This window comes from Natrix helvetica, assembly GCF_964273705.1.
Source record: "Natrix helvetica genome assembly, chromosome: 1".
NCBI classification, from domain to species: domain Eukaryota; kingdom Metazoa; phylum Chordata; class Lepidosauria; order Squamata; family Natricidae; genus Natrix; species Natrix helvetica.
The window spans coordinates 186,356,949-186,376,861 of NC_138548.1; the positions used below are offsets into that span (position 1 = coordinate 186,356,949).

Below are 19,913 nucleotides of genomic sequence, written 5' to 3' on the forward strand. Positions count from 1 at the left end.
CAAGCATGGCACTCTGTCTGATACTTTTACTGACTTTCGGGGGGTGGGGCGGGGGGTGATTTTTCTTAAATTTGGATGATTTTCTTAGGATATCTTGTGAAGTGACTGAGACCAGCTGATATCTTTGAGTGGTGCAAATGGATCTAAGGATTACTTCTCCTGGGTGGAAAAGAGTGTTTTGTCAGTTCACTGAGCACAGGACTCTCTTGTCTATGGGGATTCTTCAGTCATCCAGGTCACGGTTGTTCCAAAGGTGCTTTTTTCAAGAAGCAATTGGATTTTGTTTCTTGGTTTCCAGAAAGTCCAGTTGCCTCTTGAAAAAGCACCTTTGGGACAAGAGTCTCTTGCATTGCTTCGGAGTGGCCAAAGGCACATGATTGCTCACTGATAGTAAGATTTTTTTAAAAAAGGAGGTAGGGGTATGAAACAAATCCCTTTATTTTGGTACATTGTATCTGGGCAGGTCAATGAAAATTCATACCAGTTGTATTTGTTCAGCCAATTACAAATCCATCTGGTGGTGATACTATCTATCCCAGATTGTTCTATCTTAGCAAGGAGTATGCTGTTGTCTACTTTGTAAAATACCTTACTGAAGTCTAAGTATATTATGTCCACAGTTCTTCATGGACCTCTAGTTAACTTAATTTAAAAGGCAAGATTTTCTTGCATGAGGTGTTTTCAAGAAATCCATCCGAATATAGAAGCGCTCCTTGATTCGAAATCGACTCGGCTCGAAAGACTCTCGCCTAGAGAGCAACGTCATGTTCTGGAGGAAACTGACGGTGCTCGACTATCACAACCCAACTGGGTTCAACTGCCGAGATGAAACAGAATTCAGAAACTTTATTGTTTGGCTTGAAGACCAGAAAATCCGACACTATAAAATAAAAGACAGGGGGGACTTAAGAAACATCCATAATGCCACAGAATGGTCAAAGTCCTTTGAAATGTACCTTAAAGGCGTGAATTGTCCTTTCACTATACAAGAACGGCAAGAAGCCATTGATTGGCTTTTGGGATTGGCAGTTAGGCTTGAGTATGGAGACAATGCTGACAAATATAAGGACCCTACACCAGAAGGGTCTAAAAATGCAGATAACACAGTCAAAAATACAGAACCCCTGCTAAACCTGGATGTGAATAATCCTGATTTTCAAGCTGGCGTGATGGCTTTGGCAAATCTTCAGATTCAACGTCACGATGACTATTTGGTTATGCTTAAGGCAATTTGCATTTTGGTTCAAGAACGCTTAAGTCAGGATGCTGTTGCAAAAGCAAATCAGTCAAAAGAGGGTTTGCCTGTCACCTTAGATAAACATATTCTTGGCTTTGACACTGGAGATGCTGTCCTCAATGAAGCTGCTCAGATCCTCCAACTACTGCACATAGAAGAGCTCCGTGAGTTACAGACCAAGATAAATGAAGCCATTGTAGCTGTTCAAGCGATTATTGCGGATCCAAAAACTGATCATAGACTTGGCAAAGTCGGGAGATGAACAAAATAAGAAAAAGCTTTTGGCTCTCCTGTTGCTGGCATGCAGTTAAGGGACTCCTCCAGATCTAGCATGCAATTCCAAAAGGATAGAATTCCCATGTTTGGAAAGAAACCAGGGCAACTGCCAGCACATCCACTAAATATTTTTCTTTGCATAAATAAATCTTGGATTACCCCTCCTGTCATGGGAGGTTGTCAAGTAATAATAATAAAAAAAGAAATCCATCCCAACTTCTAGTAATCACCTCCTTCATTTTTGTTCATTTCTAGGTGCTCACAAATCCTCTGCTTGATTATCTTTGATTTAAATGTTGGTCCTCATAGTTTGGGAAAATGTTCATCATAAAGCTTCTCTGTAGATGCTCTATGGCTACTGCATTTGCATTCTTTCAGGCCAAGAAAATAATTAGAGAAAGGATTTTAGATATTGAATACCAAAAAGAAATTAATCTCAGAGTACATCTGAGAATGAATAGAGCACCCTAGGTGCTGATTGCCTGGTTGTATTCCATCACCATTATTCCAATAAATATCTTTCTTTATAGCTATGTTTAACATCTTGGCCTTAAAAAAGTTATTGGGGAAGTATTTTGGAGTTCCTGTATGTCTCCACATCTGTCTGAGCACTGTTGAATCCATCCTTCATGTATCGCTACACTATTCCTTTTATAATGATAGAAGAAAGCACTTCACCTTTCCTTTGTTTTATCAGATTGTAATCTATATTGTTGCATAGTTTGCACAAGAACAATCAATGTCCACAAACAGATGATGAAATGTCTACTGAGTGACATGCTCCTATGGATCTCTTTAGGCCTTATTTTTTACATTGTTGGTATTTAAATGTCATTTTTCCCCTTGGAATTTTTTTGGGAGGGAAGGTTGACTGGTAGTTTTGTTTTAGATCATTGATTTAAAACAACTGAATTGATTTATTGAATACAATATTAACTTATTTATATTTTTTCAGCCCAGTTTACATTCTGTTTATAATATCCTTGAAAACATTTCCTCACAATTCATTTCTTGAGCCTGCCCTACATGGAAGACTGCCTCGCCTTTCTCTGAGAACTCAGTGGATGCTTTGTTAGGTAACAGGTTGCATTCTTACTACACTTCCATTTGAAGCAGTTTATCTGAAGGAGAGCATTTTCACCTTTTTCAATGGCTGATTCTTTATGGGACTAATAGGAGACAATGAAGAATGAGCTAGTGCAGGCAACGGAGAGTCAGAGAGATTTGTTTTCAGAAGTGAGTATGGGAAGCAAAAGAGGGCTGGGGGTGGGGGGCAGAAAAAAACCATTATGATGAAAAGAAGCCAGTTAGAGGTCAGGCAAATTAGGACTGAATCTTTTTTTTAATCCCCATCCCCCACCCCTTCCTAAAATCTGTTATGCCTTTATGAAGAGCAATGACCCTTGAAGGATCTGTTTGATAGATTGGATAGCTCTAAACGTCAGTGCAGGTGTGCATTTTTCATAGATTGTACAGATAGTCCAACTAGTGCAACGCCAGTGTGGTTTGCATGCCTGTTTCATTACCTTCTTTGTACTTGTTAATAGACATTCTGCTGGCTGTCAAGAAGGGATAATGAAAATGAAGCCAAGCAAAGACCTACAACTTCAATCCACCAGGGACACTTATCTGCTGCTAGGTGCTAGCTGCAAAGCTTAGCTGCTTCCACAAGGCCAGAATTATTCCCAAATCTGCTGTTCATCTGGCCACAGCCACTTCCCACAAGGCTGCTTCTCTCTCATCCTTTGTAATGCAGCAATGATTTATTAACTAAGCAATAGAGAAAATATTATACGTTGCCTTGGAATTCATGAATAGGTTATGCTAGTTCAGGCACAATAATGGATCACCAGTTCTCCTCCTTTTCTTTTCTTGTACACTCATTTCTATATGTTTTCACTTAATAATATCCCCTTTAATTCCCTCTCTGTGGAATTACTACTACTGCATCTGGGCTAAAAACCCACACATTCAGCAGTCCAGGCTTTCTTTTTTTATCTCTATTTGCTCCCAGGTTTTGCAACCCATATCTGTTAGCCCTATGTTTATCTCAACAGGGATGTCCATACTACCATATGAATATGTTAAAAGTCCAAAAATGGCTCTCTGATATTATAGCTTTACATAATTAAATTCTATACAATCATGAGATATTGTCTTTAACTTTGAAAAGTGGTAGAGCTAAGGCTGACTCCAAGCTTGAGCTCATTTTTTCTATGGGCACTTTCCCCTGTTAATGGCCCTTGGCTGTGCTGCAAACCATTTGCATATCCCAAGCTTCCCAGAGTGAAATTACATCAAGGACACTATTAAAATTAAAATCAAATTAAATATGGCTGCCAAATGCTGCTTAGAGCATTAGAGCAAATCCTATTCCCAGTGGAATAAACCACACCAGCCTGTAGAAAGGAAGCAGGTGACCAACAAGCACTACCTGACCTTTCTGGATCTCACTACTACAAGTGACCAGAGTTCACCTGCTCTGCAGATGGGAAATGGTATGCAAGAGTCCCATCACATTGGGAATACAAAGTTTTTTCAGCAATTGCCTGATAATAATTAGTATGACATCACTGATGAGGAACTGCACAATTTACATCTTCCGTGATAGCTTGTGACATGCAACTTCCTTCATATGTGATTGGTCACTAGGCTGTTTAAACTATCAGCCCCCCTTTAGTAGGCTTGAAACTGGCTAAAACTTCCCAGCATTTGGTGTGGCATTGCTGGTTAGAAATTTTTATGGCATGCTAAACTGAAGCCACAAAGCACATTTGATTGCCCTCTGACAAACCTAGGATACAACTGTGACTTCAATCCTCTGGCGTTTAAATTCAACTTCTCTTTCTCCTGCTTTTCCCCTACTTGTTTTTCTGCTACTTAATGCAAGGTGGCAGCTGATTACTGCAGGAATGCTGATTACACATTCAGCATTCCTGCAGTGGGAATTCTAGGTAGATAATAAACTCTACATGTACAAATTCAGAGTTACCAGATCTTTGCTACAGAAACCAAGACCGCTATTAAACAATAGCAAAGAGTTTCCTCTGTATTTGTGAGATTATCTTCTCCCAAATATCCCAACAGGGAGGGTCCAGCTCTGAGTTCCTTTGCTGAAACAATCTCACCTTGAGCAACCCAGGAGACATGCATTTTTGTAGATGGCTCCTGTCCTTAACAGATGATTGGCCCAAAGTATAGAGACCTTTAGAAAGGTAGTTAAGGCATGGCTTAGTCCAGGGACTTGAGTCAGAATGAATAGAATTCTCAGTTGGTTGAATTATGTAGTATCATTTAATTATGGTTATTGTTTTATTGTTTTGATTGATTTTTAATAGAATGTGTTATTTTGCACCTGTATTTTTAATGATTATGGATACCACCCTAAGTCATCTTATTCATATTAGCTGACCCTATAACTATTTTAAATCTCTTACCTGACATTTAGTAGTCAACTGGATTTTTGCAGTGCAAACTGCTAACTCCAACTTGTTTAAAATCTAATTCCAGAGAACCAGGTTAAAAAAAATAGTCAAAAATTGGAATTTTTCAGTTAAATCTCCCCTTATCTCCCCATTACTGACCAAAAGGGAAAAATGGAATAACAAGATATATAATTGTAATCATCTATTTCTGTAACAATAAAACCTAATGGTTTCTAAGAATTTCCTCCTTTATTGTAAACTGTTTTGAGATTTTTAAAATAGGTATTGGAAGAGGGGGTTATGTGTGTATATGTACATGTACATTCACATGCATATTTGGAAACATGAGCTTTTAATCCCTCTTCCTGAATGGGGAGCTGGTTTCTCTCAGTGCGGATAGACAGGAAGGAAGGGGAGATGATGCTAACTGAAGAGCTGGCAGGAAATCTTGAATTGTATACAACCCCAATGATTTTTGAGAATTTCTTCATCAGGGATACCATAAAATAGAACCATTTAAATAAGTTACCCAATATTATCTAAATATGTGTGTCCCAAAGGAGTTAAAGTAGTCAAGAAGATGTTTTTAAAACATGGATTAATTACTTTAGCCTTTTCTGCCTCAAAGAGATATTTTACATGAACAGACCATTATTCGTTGTATTGACTCCAGATTATTTGAAATGTTCTTCCCTCAGTACTTTCCCCTTTCCTATTCAATATCTATGTGAAGCCACTGGATGGCCATATCTGTCACCATGAGACAATGCACTATAAGTATACTGATGATACCCATTTATAACTTTCTTGGCAACTTAAGCAATGCTGTTACTGTTCCATTCTGTGTCTGGAGGATGTGGTAGCCTGGATGGGGAATGTTGTGGGCCAGCAGGAGCTGTTGGAGCTGCAACCAGACTTCGACAGTGAGGGGTCTTATGAGTTGGCTCTGGAAGATGTGGAGGACCCTGGACAGGGTTCCGACTCCAAGCAGGGATCAAAGAGGCTGGTTGGCCAGCAGGAGGCAACCTGAGGCATGGAGCAGCGGTGAAAGCCAAAGGGAGTGTGCTCCTGAAGTCATGACTTGGAGCAGTGGGGAGGAGATAAGGGAGTGTGCTCCTGACCTCATGCATTGGAGCAATGGGGAGGAGACAAAGGAGTTGGTTCTGGATGCCTGGCAACGAAGGGCTAATAGACGTAAAGAACAGCTACGCAGTTACAGGAGATAATTGAACTCAGGTTGTTGTAATTAGGCTCCTCTCAAGACTGTATTTAAGGAGGGACTTTCCACAAGCTGTTTTCAGGAATCAACATATTTACCAGAGCTGGAGAAGCTATCAGGTCTTGTCCTCTTGGCAGGCTCGATTGCTGCCAAACTAGACGTCAGAATAAATTGATTCCTGCCCCAAACAAAGTTCCATTCAGCTACAATGGAACAACTACATGCTGAGAATGCCTACTTGGCTCAACAGTTGGCTTTGCTGGCTGGGCAAGTAGCTCAGTTCCACATTCCTGCTAACCCCCCCCCCCCTCCCAGCCACGGAGGAAATGCCCAGTGGCTACACCAGACAAGTTTGATGGCAACCAAGCTATGTTTGCAGCATTCTTGGGACAATGCCAGCTGTTTATCAGCTTGAGAGTGGAAGACTTTCCCACCGACCAGATGAAGGTGGGATTTATTATCAACTTGCTCTCAGGCACAGCAGCTCATTGGGCTACTCCGTTGCTATCTCAGCCTAACCCTCTGCTGGATGATTTCCAGGGCTTTTGTGACCGTCTCAGGCTGATGTATTATGATCCATTAAGGGGGAAACAGCCACCAGACTACTCAAGTCACTGAAGCAGGGCCGTGGCTCCTTGCAGGATTATGTCAGCGAATTCCGGCTGCTTAGTCAGGACTCAGCTTGGAATGAGCCAGCCCTCATGGACACTTTTCAGGACGGGCTGTCAGATGACCTGCAGGATGAGCTGGTGAGGGTGGACAGGCCACCAACGTTGGACGTGTTGGTCTACTTGTGCCTCCGGATAGACGCCCAGCTGCAGAGGCGGAGGCCTCGTCGCGTGTCCCAGGAGACCAGTAGGGTGCTGGTCCCTCAAGAGACTGCAGTTGCATGGGAGGAGCCCATGGAGTTGGGTGCCGCCAAACCCCGCTTGTCGTGCACGGAGATGGATAGACGGCGTGCAGGTGGGTTGTGTTTCTACTGTGGGGATCCTGGACACCTGGCTTTGGTTTGCCCCAAAAAGGGTAGGGGGGCTGAGCAGCCTGCAGCCTCCCCCTCAATTCAGGAACAACGTGTTGGAAAATGGGTGGAGCCCGATCTGAGGGAGACTTTAGGTTGGGCGCATGCCAAAACAGAGATGGACAGGCCACCACGGCACATAATCTTAGCAGCACACATCCTCTTGTCGGGTAGTCCGCAGGGAATTCCCCATGCCTTGGTCAATTCCGGGGCTACCACGAACTTTATGGATGCGGCGTTTGCTACAAAGTACGACGTCCCTCTGTGTCCGGTGGACCCACTGATGCGTGTCGAGACCATTGACAGCCGGGTGCTTCTGTCTGAGCCTATCAATGCCGCCATGCAGCCTTTGCGCCTGATCCTCGGGGAGCACGAGGAGGCCATCCAATTTTATGTGGCTTCGGGCCTGCATTTCCCCATGGTCTTGGGCTTGGCTTGGTTGTGGGTGCACGATCCTCAGAACTACTGGTCGCAGAACCTGATCACGTTCCCATCCCTGCAATGTGTCGACCACAGCCATCACATCTGTGTGGCCTAGGTACTCAGCTCACCCAAGGTGGCCATGCCGCCAGACTTAGCGGAGTTCGCGGATGTCTTCAGCGAGCAGGAGGAAAATCAACTGCCACTGCACTGGCCTTATGACTGTCCCATCAACCTGGTACCTGATGCGAAGCTCCCTACGGGTCACCTGTACTCTATGTCCGAGCCAGAGTTGGCTGCATTGCGGGACTTTATAGACAAGAACCTTGCCCGGGGTTTTATCCGGCCCTCATCTTCACCATTGTCTGCCCCAGTTTTGTTTGTGAAAAAGAAGACGGGGGATCTGAGACTTTGCTGTGATTACCGTCGCCTGAATTCCATCACGGTGCGTAACTGTTACCTGCTGCCCCTGATTCCTGAGTTGTTGGCTATCAAGGTGGTGTTTGAGGCCTGGAGGCATCACCTGGAGGGGGCCAGGCATCAGGTCGAGGTCCGGACGTACCGTAAGAATTTAGAGTTTTTGACAACGGCGCGTAACCTGAACCAGCGCCAGATCCAGTGCTCTCTGTTCTTCGCCTGGTTCAACTTTAAAGTGACTTACATTCCTAGTGCGAACAATCAAAGGGTGGATGCCCTGTCTAGAAAACCAGAGTACTCTGACCCTGCAGACTCACTTCCACCCCGGACCGTTCTGCCCGTCGAATCCTTCGCTGCAGTTCCTGAGCCCGTGGACTTAAGGTCTCTGATATGGGATGCGCAGCGGGGCGGCGAGTGGGTAGAGCAACGGAGAGCAGAGGTAGGGCCGGCTTCCCCATGGACCTTCGACGAGGACCTTTTCAGATACCGGGACCGGTTCTATGTGCCCACAGGGCCTCTCCATGGATTTGTGCTCTCCCAATGTCACGACAATCCAGCGGTGGGACAGTTTGGCCTTTTCAAGACTTTGAACCTGGTCTCCCGTACTTTCTGGTGAAGATGTACGTCACGTCGAGTGTGCAGTGTCAACAGGCCAAGTCAGCTACGGGAGCTCCTCCAGGCTTGTTGCAGCCATTGCTGACCCCGGCAGATCCTGGGGGGCCATGTCCATGGACTTCCTGACAGAGCTGACTCTGTCATCAGGTTTTACTATGGTCCTCGTGGTCATGGACATGCTCACCAAGATGGCACAGTTCATCCCCTGTCAGAGATTGCTGACAGCCCGTGCCACTGCCCGCATGTTCATCCAGTACATCTTCCAGCTGCACGGCCTACCCGATCGGGTCGTGTCGGACCGTGGGACACAGCACACCATCCTGAATCCTCAGCACACCATCCAGAATCCTCAGCACACCATCCCGAAACCGATGGAGGGATGGAGGCGGTGATTGGGATTCTGGAACAGTACCTGCGCTGCTTTGTGAATCAGCAGCAGAATAACTGGGCAGAGTACCTGGCCATAGCGGAGTTCATGTTTAACAACTCACAGCATACCTCCACATGGACGACGCCCTTCATGGCTAACATTGTGTATCATCCTCGCTTTTTCCCTCTCACCCCAGTGGACTCCCTGGTCCCTGCAGGACTTCCTCTCTGAGCTCCAGGCGGTCCACCAAGTGGTGTGCCGCTATCTGAATCAGGCAAAGGAGGACTACAAAAGAGTGGCAGATAAGTCTTGATGTGCGGTGCTGGAGTTGGCTGTGGGAGATCGTGTGTGGCTGTCCATGCGGCATCTTCCATCCCACCTGCTGACTAAGAAGTTGGACTACCGGTATCTTGGGCCATTCCCTGTGAAGGCCGTCATCAACCCAATGGCCTATTGCCTGACCCTACCATGGTCGATGCGAGTGCACCAAGTGTTCCATCACTCGCTCCTGATCCCTGAGCAGCCAGCTTGTCCTCTCCGCCAACCCTCTCCCCCCCAGCCATCATCGCGTGAGGTGGAGATGTAGCTACCGCACGAAGTGGCCCGGATCCGAGACTCAAGATGGCTGAAGGAATGTTTTCAGTACTTGGTCAACTGGAAGGACGAGGGGTCGGATGGGGGGACCGGGACTGATACGACTGACGTGCATGCCCCTGCTTTGGTGCGCGCCTATCATGTGCAATATCCCTTGAGGCTGCACCCCAAGCGTCAGAGCCGGGGGAAGGGCCCTGCGGTGAGGGATAGTGTTGTGGGCCAGCAGGAGCTGTTGGAGCTGCAACCAGACTCTGACAGTGAGGGGCCTTATGAGTCGGCTCTGGAAGATGTGGAGGACCCTGGAAAGGGTTGCGACTCCGAGCAGGGATCAGAGAGGCTGTTTGGCCACCAGGAGGCGCCTGAGGCATGGAGCAGCGGTGAAAGCCAAAGGGAGTGTGCTCCTGAAGTCATGCCTTGGAGCAGTGGGGAGGAGACAAGGGAGGTGGTTCTGGATGCCCGGCAATGAAGAGCTAATAGACTTAAAGAACAGCTACGCAGTTACAGGAGATAATTGAACTCAGGTGGTTGTAATTAGGCTCCTCTCAAGACTTTATTTAAGGAGGGACTTTCCACAAGCTGTTTGCAGGACTCAACATATTTACCAGAGCTGAAGAAGCTATAGGGTCTTGTCCTCTTGGCAGGCTGGATTGCTGCCAATGTCTAATCTGTGCTGGATTGCTGCCAAGACCTCGTCTGTGCTGGATTGCTACCAAGGTCTCGTCTGTGCTGGATTGCTGCCAAGGTCTAGTCTGTATGTTAATAAATCATCGTGCAGTATCTTTGTCTCAGCGTGTTTGGTGTATGAAGATTGGGGGGGGGGGTAAGAACAGGGAATGACAGGGTTCAGCTAAATGCTAGCTAGACTGAGTGGCTCTGGGTTTTGGGGCCCTCTGGATCTGAGACTATGACACCTTGTATACTGGAGGAGATTGCACTGCCTCAAATAGATCCAAATGCACAACTTGGGGTTTCTCCTAGATTCATGACTCCTGTTTAAAGAGTAGCCAGCTAGCAGGGCTTTTGTACAGTTTGTGTTGTGTGCCAGTTGCACCCATTCCTGGACTAAGAAGCCCTGTTCATAATTGCTCATGCATAATCCCCTACTGTAACCCAACCCATGTGAGGCTGCTCTTGAAAAATATTTAGAAGCTTCAGCTGTTGCAATAAGTAGCAACACAAGCAATTATGTGTGCTCTAGAATAGACCATTGATCACCACCACTGATCTACGAGCTGCATTGGTTGTCAGTTTGCTTATGGTTACAATTTAAAATGCTTATTTTGACCTTTAAAGTCCTACATGGCAGAGGGGGCCAGGTTATGTGAAGGACCACCTCCACCCAATTATGTCTGCCCTTTCCATCAAGTTCATCAGAAGAGGTCTGTAAAAAAGTTTCATTTGTGGCACCTGCCCTGTGGAACATTGTCTCCTTCAAGTAAGATTGGCCTCTTCCTTGACATCCTTCCAGAAGTCTCTTAAAACATGGCTGTGTTAGCAGGCCTGGGGATTTGAGGGCAAAGGCAATTTGATGAGATGGGTGCATTTGTTTTTTACATCAACTGTCAAGGTTCAGATGAAACAATTAAAAAAACCCACCAATCCTGGTTTAAATGCTTCTTTATCACACCTGTACTAATTGACCACTACATTCTTGAAAAAATGGAATAATTGTTGGAGCTGTTGCTACATGCTGCCCTCCACCTTATAAGCCAATCCTTTGAGCCTCACCCAGCACCAGTGGCCAATCCTTCCCACATTTCCACTTTCCCTCCCCCTGAGCCTATCACCAGTGCCCTATTGGAATGCATAAAGTCAAAGACTTCCCAAGCAATCCCCTCCCCACTGGTCTGTTCCTCCATCCGTTAAATATAAGTTCATTTCGGCAGTTTAACACGCCCCCAGGAACATCATTGATAATCACAGCTTCTGTAAGCCTTGATTACATTGACTCAGTCAAGCAGCCTGAGTTCCAATGCTGAGCTGAACAGAGAGATAGGTGAGGCTACAGCAGTCCAGCAGGGGCAATGAAGATTAACTGGACGATGGTAGGAACCCAGCATACCCATGTGGCAGCCTCAGACGTCATGGATGACGAGGTTGTCATCAATTCTTTATTGTGAGATGGGCCACTATAGAAATGTGATCAATGGAATAGAATGATAGGACCTTGGAGGTCTTGTAGTCCAGCCCTCTGCTCAAGCAGGGGTACCTATACCATCTCAGACAAGTGATTGTCCAGTCTCTTCTTAAAAGCCTCTTCTAAATAAGCTTATTTCAATATTTTAGAGATAAAATTAGTATTTTTATAAAATATTAATCTGAACAATATCACTTTTGTTTGTAGATTCAAACTAGAGATTGTGCTGAATATTGGTCTTACATAATTCAGCTATGGATTTTTAGATGGATAAAACTGAATAAGCTATCTTACATCTTTGATGAAAGAACTGCCTGAAATGCACTGAGCTTCTATTCAATAAATGATTTCTTCCTGATGCTTGACATCACTCTCTACCTTGTCTTTTTAATTTTCCATCTTCATGTCCTCTCTTTCCTTCAGTTTGCAGCGCAGAAAGATTCATGTGAACTATGCAGGCTACTACACCTGAAGGGCGTCTGCATCTCTGTGGACAGGTTGGATTTTTTGTAAAAAAAAAATCTTAAAAAAAAAATCCTGCCCAAAACCTATTTCAATATGGACATAATTTAAAAGGAGAGAAACAGTGGTGTTTTTTTTTTACCTTAACATAAAGCTCACAAGGACATTCACATGACAGTCCCTCATTAAGCTGCTCTTTCATGCAGCTTTGTCTTTGTCAGGCTTGTACTCGGAGGATCAAGCACGCCTGTTTGAATGACTGACAGGCTGATCTGCCAGGGAATGCTACAATTATAACCCATGTCAAGCTCTGCTTGCCAATTGCCTGTGATTAAATAAAAAAGGGGGAATAGAAGTGGGCACTGAGGGGGAAACAGATATAATTGCAAGTTCCAGCTGCTCATTGCTCTCATTCATTATTTTGGATGAACTACCTTTGCTTGGGCCTGCATCCTTTCCATTCAGAAAGACTGAAGATCAGTTAAGGCATATATTGGTATTGCACATGCTAAACTATAACAGTGGAGGCTATTTACAAGACTGCCCTATATGCTTAAATCTGTTCTGTTAATTTATTTTGCTGAATGAAAAATTTAGAGCAAGTTAGCCTATTGTTGACAGAATTATGATGAAATTCATTTTGCCTGCATAATTGATTAGGCAGATAGCAGAACCACTTCCTCTGCAGAACCAGGTTTGGGGGGGAGGGGTGGACACTTGTCAAACAGCTTTGCCTGGTTGATCTCAAATCAATCTCTCAACAAAATGAATATGAAATCCCTTTGTCCACAGTCCAAAGGGCAGGTGTTAATTATTTGAGAATTGGATTCAAAGATATTCTCTGCTGAGGTTTCATTTATTTTCTCCTCCTCCTATGAGTAGAGTACTTTCATCAAGGAACATTAGAGTTACAAACATATCCCTGTTAAAGAGAATTGTCACATTTGTGTTGTGATGGGGAAATAGACTGGGTCTCTTACTCAACTTTATTTTCAAAAACTCAAAGCAAGTAGAAGTAGATCAATAATCTTCACACTCTTGGGCGTTTAGCATTTACAGAAAAGAAGATATGATTTTCCCACAAAGTACAAACGTTGAGATGTGTAGCTTTTTTGGCATAATGGGACTCAAAGTATTAAATCAAATCCAGCATTGTGGAAGCTGACAAGATAAAGAGTATTTGATTCATTGACTGAAAGTGGGCCCTATCCAACAAAATTTATTTTAATTTTTTAAAAAAAAAATTAATGTGGAGAAAAGCAAGGTTTTACCCATGTGCAGGAAAAATAAAAAAATACAAGTACAGATTAGGTGAAAACCTAGCTCAAATATAGTAATAGAGAAGGACCTTGGAGTTTTAGTCGATGATCACTTAAACATGAGTCAGCAATGAGAGGCAGCAGCCAAAAAGGCTAATACAATCCTTGGTTGTATAAACAGAGGCATAGAATCAGAATCACGTGAAGTATTAGTACCGCTTTATAAAGCCTTAGGAAGACCACACCTGGAATACTGCATCCGGTTTTGGTCACCACATTATAAAAAAGATGTTGAGACTTTGGAAAAAGTGAAGCACAGCTAGGATAACATAGCTACCACATATTCATGCTGGGTGTATTTGTGTGTGCAATCCTAAAAAGGGTGCAGGCAGCCATGGTCATCTGCAGGTGGGGAAGGGAGACAAATGAAGAAATGAGCATCATGACACATGCTTAATGTTAAATGCATCAAGTTATTATACATATGTAAGTTGACAAATGATGGCACAGTGGTTAGAAAGCAGAATTGCAGGCTAATTCTGCTCGCTGCCAGCAGTTCAATTTTCAGGTTGACTCAGCCTTCCATCCTTCTGAGGTGGATAAAATGACGACCCAGATTGTTGGGGGCAATATGCTGACCCTATAGACTGCTTAGAGAGGGCTGTAAAGCACTATGAAACAGTATATAAGTCTAAGTGCTATTGCTAGTCATGACACCCATTTTGTCATTCTGATAAAACTGACCAAAGAAGTTATAAGAACTTTGGGACAGAGCAATCATGACATACTTGAATTCACCATAATGCAACTACAGATAATTAAACCAAGTTAGACTAATGTTTTTCTTTAAGACTTCAACAAGCTATTAGAGAGAGTAGGAAGAATTGCATAGATGGATATCCTAAAAGGAAAAACATTCAAAATGCTTGGAAAACACTGAGATAATGAAGGCCCAAGAAAAAAAAAACAATACCACAGAGAAAAAAAAACCAAAAGACATCAGAAGAGACCAGCATGGTTGCTTAAGAGCTCTCTGACAAATTGAGGGGGAAAAGTTCAGATATATTAAAAGAATACAGCAGAATACCAACAAACAGCCTGAATCTATTCTACAAGGACAGTCAGGAAGATCAAGATGTTCTACTTTTAACAGAATGAGTTAAAAGTAGCAACCAATGCCAATCATCATCATCATCATCATCATCATCATCAACATACAAGGAACAAGAAGAAAGTTAAGGGACCAGATGGCAAGAAGATGACAGGTAGCAGTGAGAAAGCAGAACCATTTAATTCCTTCTTTGTATCTGGTTTTTTTTTTTTTTTGCAAAAGGGAAAACAGTCCAATCTTTTCAAAACAACAGTGAAAGAAACAGTACTGGTCACCACAGTACAAAAAAGAAGTTAGGATCCTAGAAAGTGTGCAGAGATGAGCAACAAAGTTGATAAAGGGTCTGCAGGCTAAATTGTATGTTAAACGGCTGTGGAATCTAAGAATGTCTAGCCTATCAAACAAACAGATTGGGGGGGGGGGGCATAATAACTGTCTGTCTGTATTTGAAAGGACAAAAAAGGGATTGGCTTATTCTCTAGGGCATCAGAGGGAAGGACAAGAAGTAATGGGTGGAAGCTTGTCAAAGAGAGATAAAACCTAGAAGTAACAAGAAAGTTTCTGACAGTAAGAGCGAATAATGAGTAGAATAGATTGCCTCCTGTGATTGTGGATGCTTACTAGACTAGAGTACCATTTCATTGGGATGATGTAAGACTCCTGCCTTGAGCAGGTGGTTGAACTAGAAGACCAGTGCACATTTTGGTTGGATTGCTAACCATAATGTCTGTGTCTTGCTATGTTATTTATTCTGCCTATATCATTTACCAAGCCCTCCTTCAGTTTTTATCTGTCCATTGAGAGGTTCTTCAACTTTGCTTGAATGTTGTGTGGCTGTTAAGACTCGATTTTTTTATTCCATATGATGGTGTTCATTATTTTCAGTATTTTGTGATTGTCCAAATCTGTGTCCACAAAAAGATTAGAACAAAGTTTTAATGAGATGTGTTATAGAGATGCCCAGAATCTGGCAAGTCTGTGTATTATTTTCCTCCCCTCCCCCTTGTACTCTACTCCAGTGAGTCAGAGAGGAATCAGTTTGAATCTTTTCCAAAGACCATGTTCTCTCCTTGGGCTCAAAAAAAGTTCCTTTCCTATTTGTTGTGGTGGCTTCTTAGTATTTAATTCTCCATAGCTCTCTATAGATAACATTAATGTGTGCTTCAAAATTGCATCCAATTTTTAAAAATGTTTAAAATTTAAACTATATCTCATTCTCTTTCTGTCCCCCTCCCCCAACAAATGCAATATGTAACATATGTAATGAAAAAGAGATTTGACTAGACAAGAGGGGAATATGTCTGGATATGAACTTTTCTTCATATCTCCTTGTGCTATATGAGTTTGTAACTATCCACTGTATATCTTGTTCTTTCAGTTCTGTCAAGAATAAGGCAAATTGGTTTACACAAGTAAAAGAGCCATTAATGTCTGGAACATAAACTGTTGCTTTCTAGGCCTCTGGGATTTTCATGCATCTGCTATTCTTGCAGATGGACATGATGCTATGATCACAATCCCAATATCCCTCATCTGCATACCTGCAAAAACGTAAGTGCTTGGTTAGCTGTTGCTTATTCACAGGCAAATAGGACAGTGAGTGAGCTTTCCTGGGCAAGAATACTAAGGGGAAAAGCCGGAAAACTAGAAACCATGACTTCAATTCTAAAATTAATTAATTCAAGGAACTGCAGGGCGGGGTATGTAACCTTGTAAACAGCATCCAATGGAGCATGGGGAATGTGAGGGAAAGGTTAGATTTATTCAAATCTGGGCATGACTGCTGATGTCTCCTTGTAATAAGAAAAACAAAGATTAAAATATATTCATATATATTTTGCCCTCAGTGCTGTGATTTATGTAGGACCTGTGTCAATGGAATAGATGTTTATAAGACAGAATAAAATGCCATGTAGGGTTATATTATGCTCCATGATTATCAAATTGGAACAAGTTTTGATGATGGTGGATCTTCCAAACCCATATGCAGGGAAGTCCCTACAAGAACTGACCCAATCTTTTATCACTGTTTTCCCTCTGATGCACATAACAAGTCAAAATGGAAGGAGGTTCATGTCAGCTCCCGTATCCACATTTGTTTTGATTAATCAAGTTATATTAGAAGTCTATTAGAACTAACAATAATGGCTGGTTGAACAATTTAACCTCATGGCTGGAATCCTATACCTGAAAATAGAAATAGTTCTAGGGAGATACCTTTATATTCTAGGTCCCGTATTTCCATAGCAAATAAACATTCTTCCAAACTACATAGATTCACCTCAATGGCTTTTTTCCCTTAGCCACATTTCCCACTTCAGATTTACAAGTGGATAGCTATTCCATGACTAATGGGACAGGACAAGATTGTATTCCTTCAGAAGAGACATCCTGCTAAGTCATAGCCACTCAGAACATATTGCTATTACTGAGGACAAATGAATTACACTACAAAGAAGGAGGTTTAAATTGGTAAATATTTTGTTATAGCTGGTTCTTACTTTCAAATATAGCATACTGTTCTGACCCCCCCCCCCCCTCTTCATACACCAAACACCGAGACAAAGATACTGCACGATGATTTATTAACACACAGACTAGACCTTGGCAACAATCCAGCCTGCCAAGAGGACAAGGCCTGATAGCTTCTCCAGCTCTGGTAAATATGTTGATTCCTGCAAACAGCTTGTGGAAAGTCCCTCCTTAAATACAGTCTTGAGAGGAGCCTAATTACAACCATCTGAGTTCAATTATCTCCTGTAACTGCGTAGCTGTTCTTTACGTCTATTAGCCCTTCGTTGCCAGGCATCCAGAACCACCTCCCTTGTCTCCTCCCCACTGCTCCAATGCATGATGTCAGGAGCACACTCCCTTGTCTCCTCCCCACTGCTCCAAGGCATGACTTCAGGAGCACACTCCCTTTGGCTTTCACCGCTGCTCCATTCCTCAGGCGTCTCCTGGTGGCCAAACAGCCTCTCTGATCCCTGCTCGGAGTCGCAACCCTGTCCAGGGTCCTCCACATCTTCCAGAGCCGACTCAGAAGGCCCCTCACTGTTGGAGTCTGGTTGCAGCTCCAACAGCTCCTGCTGGCCCACAACAGCATACTGCATTTAATCCAAAGCCTGTTGGTAATGATCTAACTAGACGGACCATATCACTGAACCTCTTGCATCAGAGAGTTTAACCCTATTGTTCTTTGATAACCATGACTTTGTGATAATTCACCTCTTAAGCACTGAGATAAATTTTGTTTAAAATGGGATTAAGAAAAATGGGGAGAACAGGTTGTTGTTTCAGCTTCATATAAGCCACGGGGGTCAAACTTGCGGTGTTATGTTGCCGTCATGTGACACTTTGTGATTTCCTCCCTCATCATGGAGCTAGGGTGGGTGTGGCCTGCACATGGCGCCTCCGGCCTGTGGGCTGCCAATTTGACAGCCCTGATCTAAGCTGTTGCTCAAAGTCAAAGGCTAGATTCAAGGACACAGCTCTTTGAAATGCTGGAAAAGTCATAGTACAGCAGAAAACTAGCAATTCTAAGACCCATAGGCCACAGTCCTGAGGTACAGTCCATATGAATTTCTGCAACCTGTGTACCCTATCAGACTAACAACAGATTGTCTCTCAGTGGTGGAGTGCTTAACATTTGTGCATTTTTACTATAATGAAGATATCTGGCTTTGGGCTCTTGTGTATGACCTTAGTCTTTCTAGCCCTCATTCTGCTGACTGGTAAATGTTTTTAAAGTTCAAGGGAATCAATGAATAAAGTAAGTACTTTATTCAGAGTACCTCAAAAGCATTCTTTCCTCAGAATGAGAGATATGAAAATTGTAGGAATAGGGGTGGCATCAAAGAGACATATAGGTGATGCAGTGAGTCAAGATTCAGCTTTAAAAGGATGTGTCCAATCCATACTATGTATTCCATGCATTCAGTATCACTAATGTAACGGATGTTTGGAGGAGAGAAGCATGCCATATTATTGGCTGTCCTTCTACCATTCTTTTACTGCTTCATCTGTAACAGTGATGTCTCAGCATCTGTTACCTTGCGACTGCCTAGAATGTTAATCATAATTGCCTCCTGGTTACCTTATGCTCCCTTTCCATCTGTTTATTTTATCACACTGTTGTTATGTTGTTTTGTTTTATAAACAGGAATTCTCTGGAGCAAAACATATGTTTGGGTTATTTGTATACAGTTGCTAGGACAAAAAAGCCCAAATCTCAGACTCATCCATCCTCACTTTCACTGGTGCTTCTATAATAAATTAATTATGAAAGGTCTGGTTGCGGCATTGCACTTTAAGCTGATTCCAATTCCCTGGGCAATGGGATTCCTTGGCAATATTGTGTTAACACCCACAGTGTGTAGCTACAATGACAAATGTGCATGTTGCCACATAGAAGTTATATCAGCGATATAGGAACACTTTAGTCACGGCCGCAGGATAATAGTATGAGAGCACGTTTTCCTTCATTACATTGAAATATTTATTTCAGGGGAATACAACATCATATCCATATGCAACTCAAAACCAATGAGTATACTTCCCAGAGATCTATCAAAAGGTGTCACTGAATGTAATATGATCAAGGGGGAAAGTATTATCTATAATAAATGTTTCTAATCAATGTAATGTGATTTACATTGAAATTGCAAGTAAATCAAATTTAGTTTTACCTGGCTCAGTCAGTCAGTCAGTCAGTCAGTGTAATTACCTAGTATATTATCAACACACAAGTATGGCCTTTAGACTGAAAAGAAATTAGTATTCTTATGATTTAATTGCTATAAACTTTTAAATGAATCAATCTAACAGCCACTGTTACTACTATCACAATGAAATGTGTCCTCATTCTCTCTGCCATTATCTTATCAAGAGATATTGTACTAAGGACAAATCTACATTTATCTTCCTGCAAGATAAGCAGGAATTCTTCAGATTACACCTTCAAACCCAAGGAGCTTATTACTGTATTTTCTGTCTATTTGCCCTTTTGCCTTTGTTACACTGTGAGGATCAAAATTACACATGAACAGTTTCCAGAAAATAGCCTTGTTAGTATATTGTTACAAGAAAAACAAATATAACATTAACTTTCATGGTTCACAGTTCACTCTATCAGATATATAAAGCACTGTCATGGAGAGGCATATTATAGATACACTACCATTGTTGAGAAAAGGAAAAGAGAACAATAATATGACAAATTAGAAACAGTGAGAACAAATGATATTAGCCATCAACAAAACAATTATTGGGTGTGACACAAAGATGTTCTTGCATTGATGAGTTGAATTTCATCCCAGAACATCTGTGCTAGAATTAATTAGATGATTTAACACAC

At 42.6% G+C, this 19,913-nt stretch overlaps 1 protein-coding gene across 1 annotated transcript; it reads left to right on the forward strand.

The window, feature by feature from the left end:
• Positions 1 to 704: 704 nt before the first annotated feature.
• LOC309388805 (RNA transcription, translation and transport factor protein-like) lies at positions 705 to 1,719 on the forward strand. The gene has a single exon (XM_081946450.1). The coding sequence runs from the start codon at positions 765 to 767 to the stop codon at positions 1,497 to 1,499; it is 735 nt and encodes a 244-aa protein (XP_081802576.1). The 5' UTR covers positions 705 to 764; the 3' UTR covers positions 1,500 to 1,719.
• The last annotated feature ends 18,194 nt before the right edge of the window (positions 1,720 to 19,913 follow it).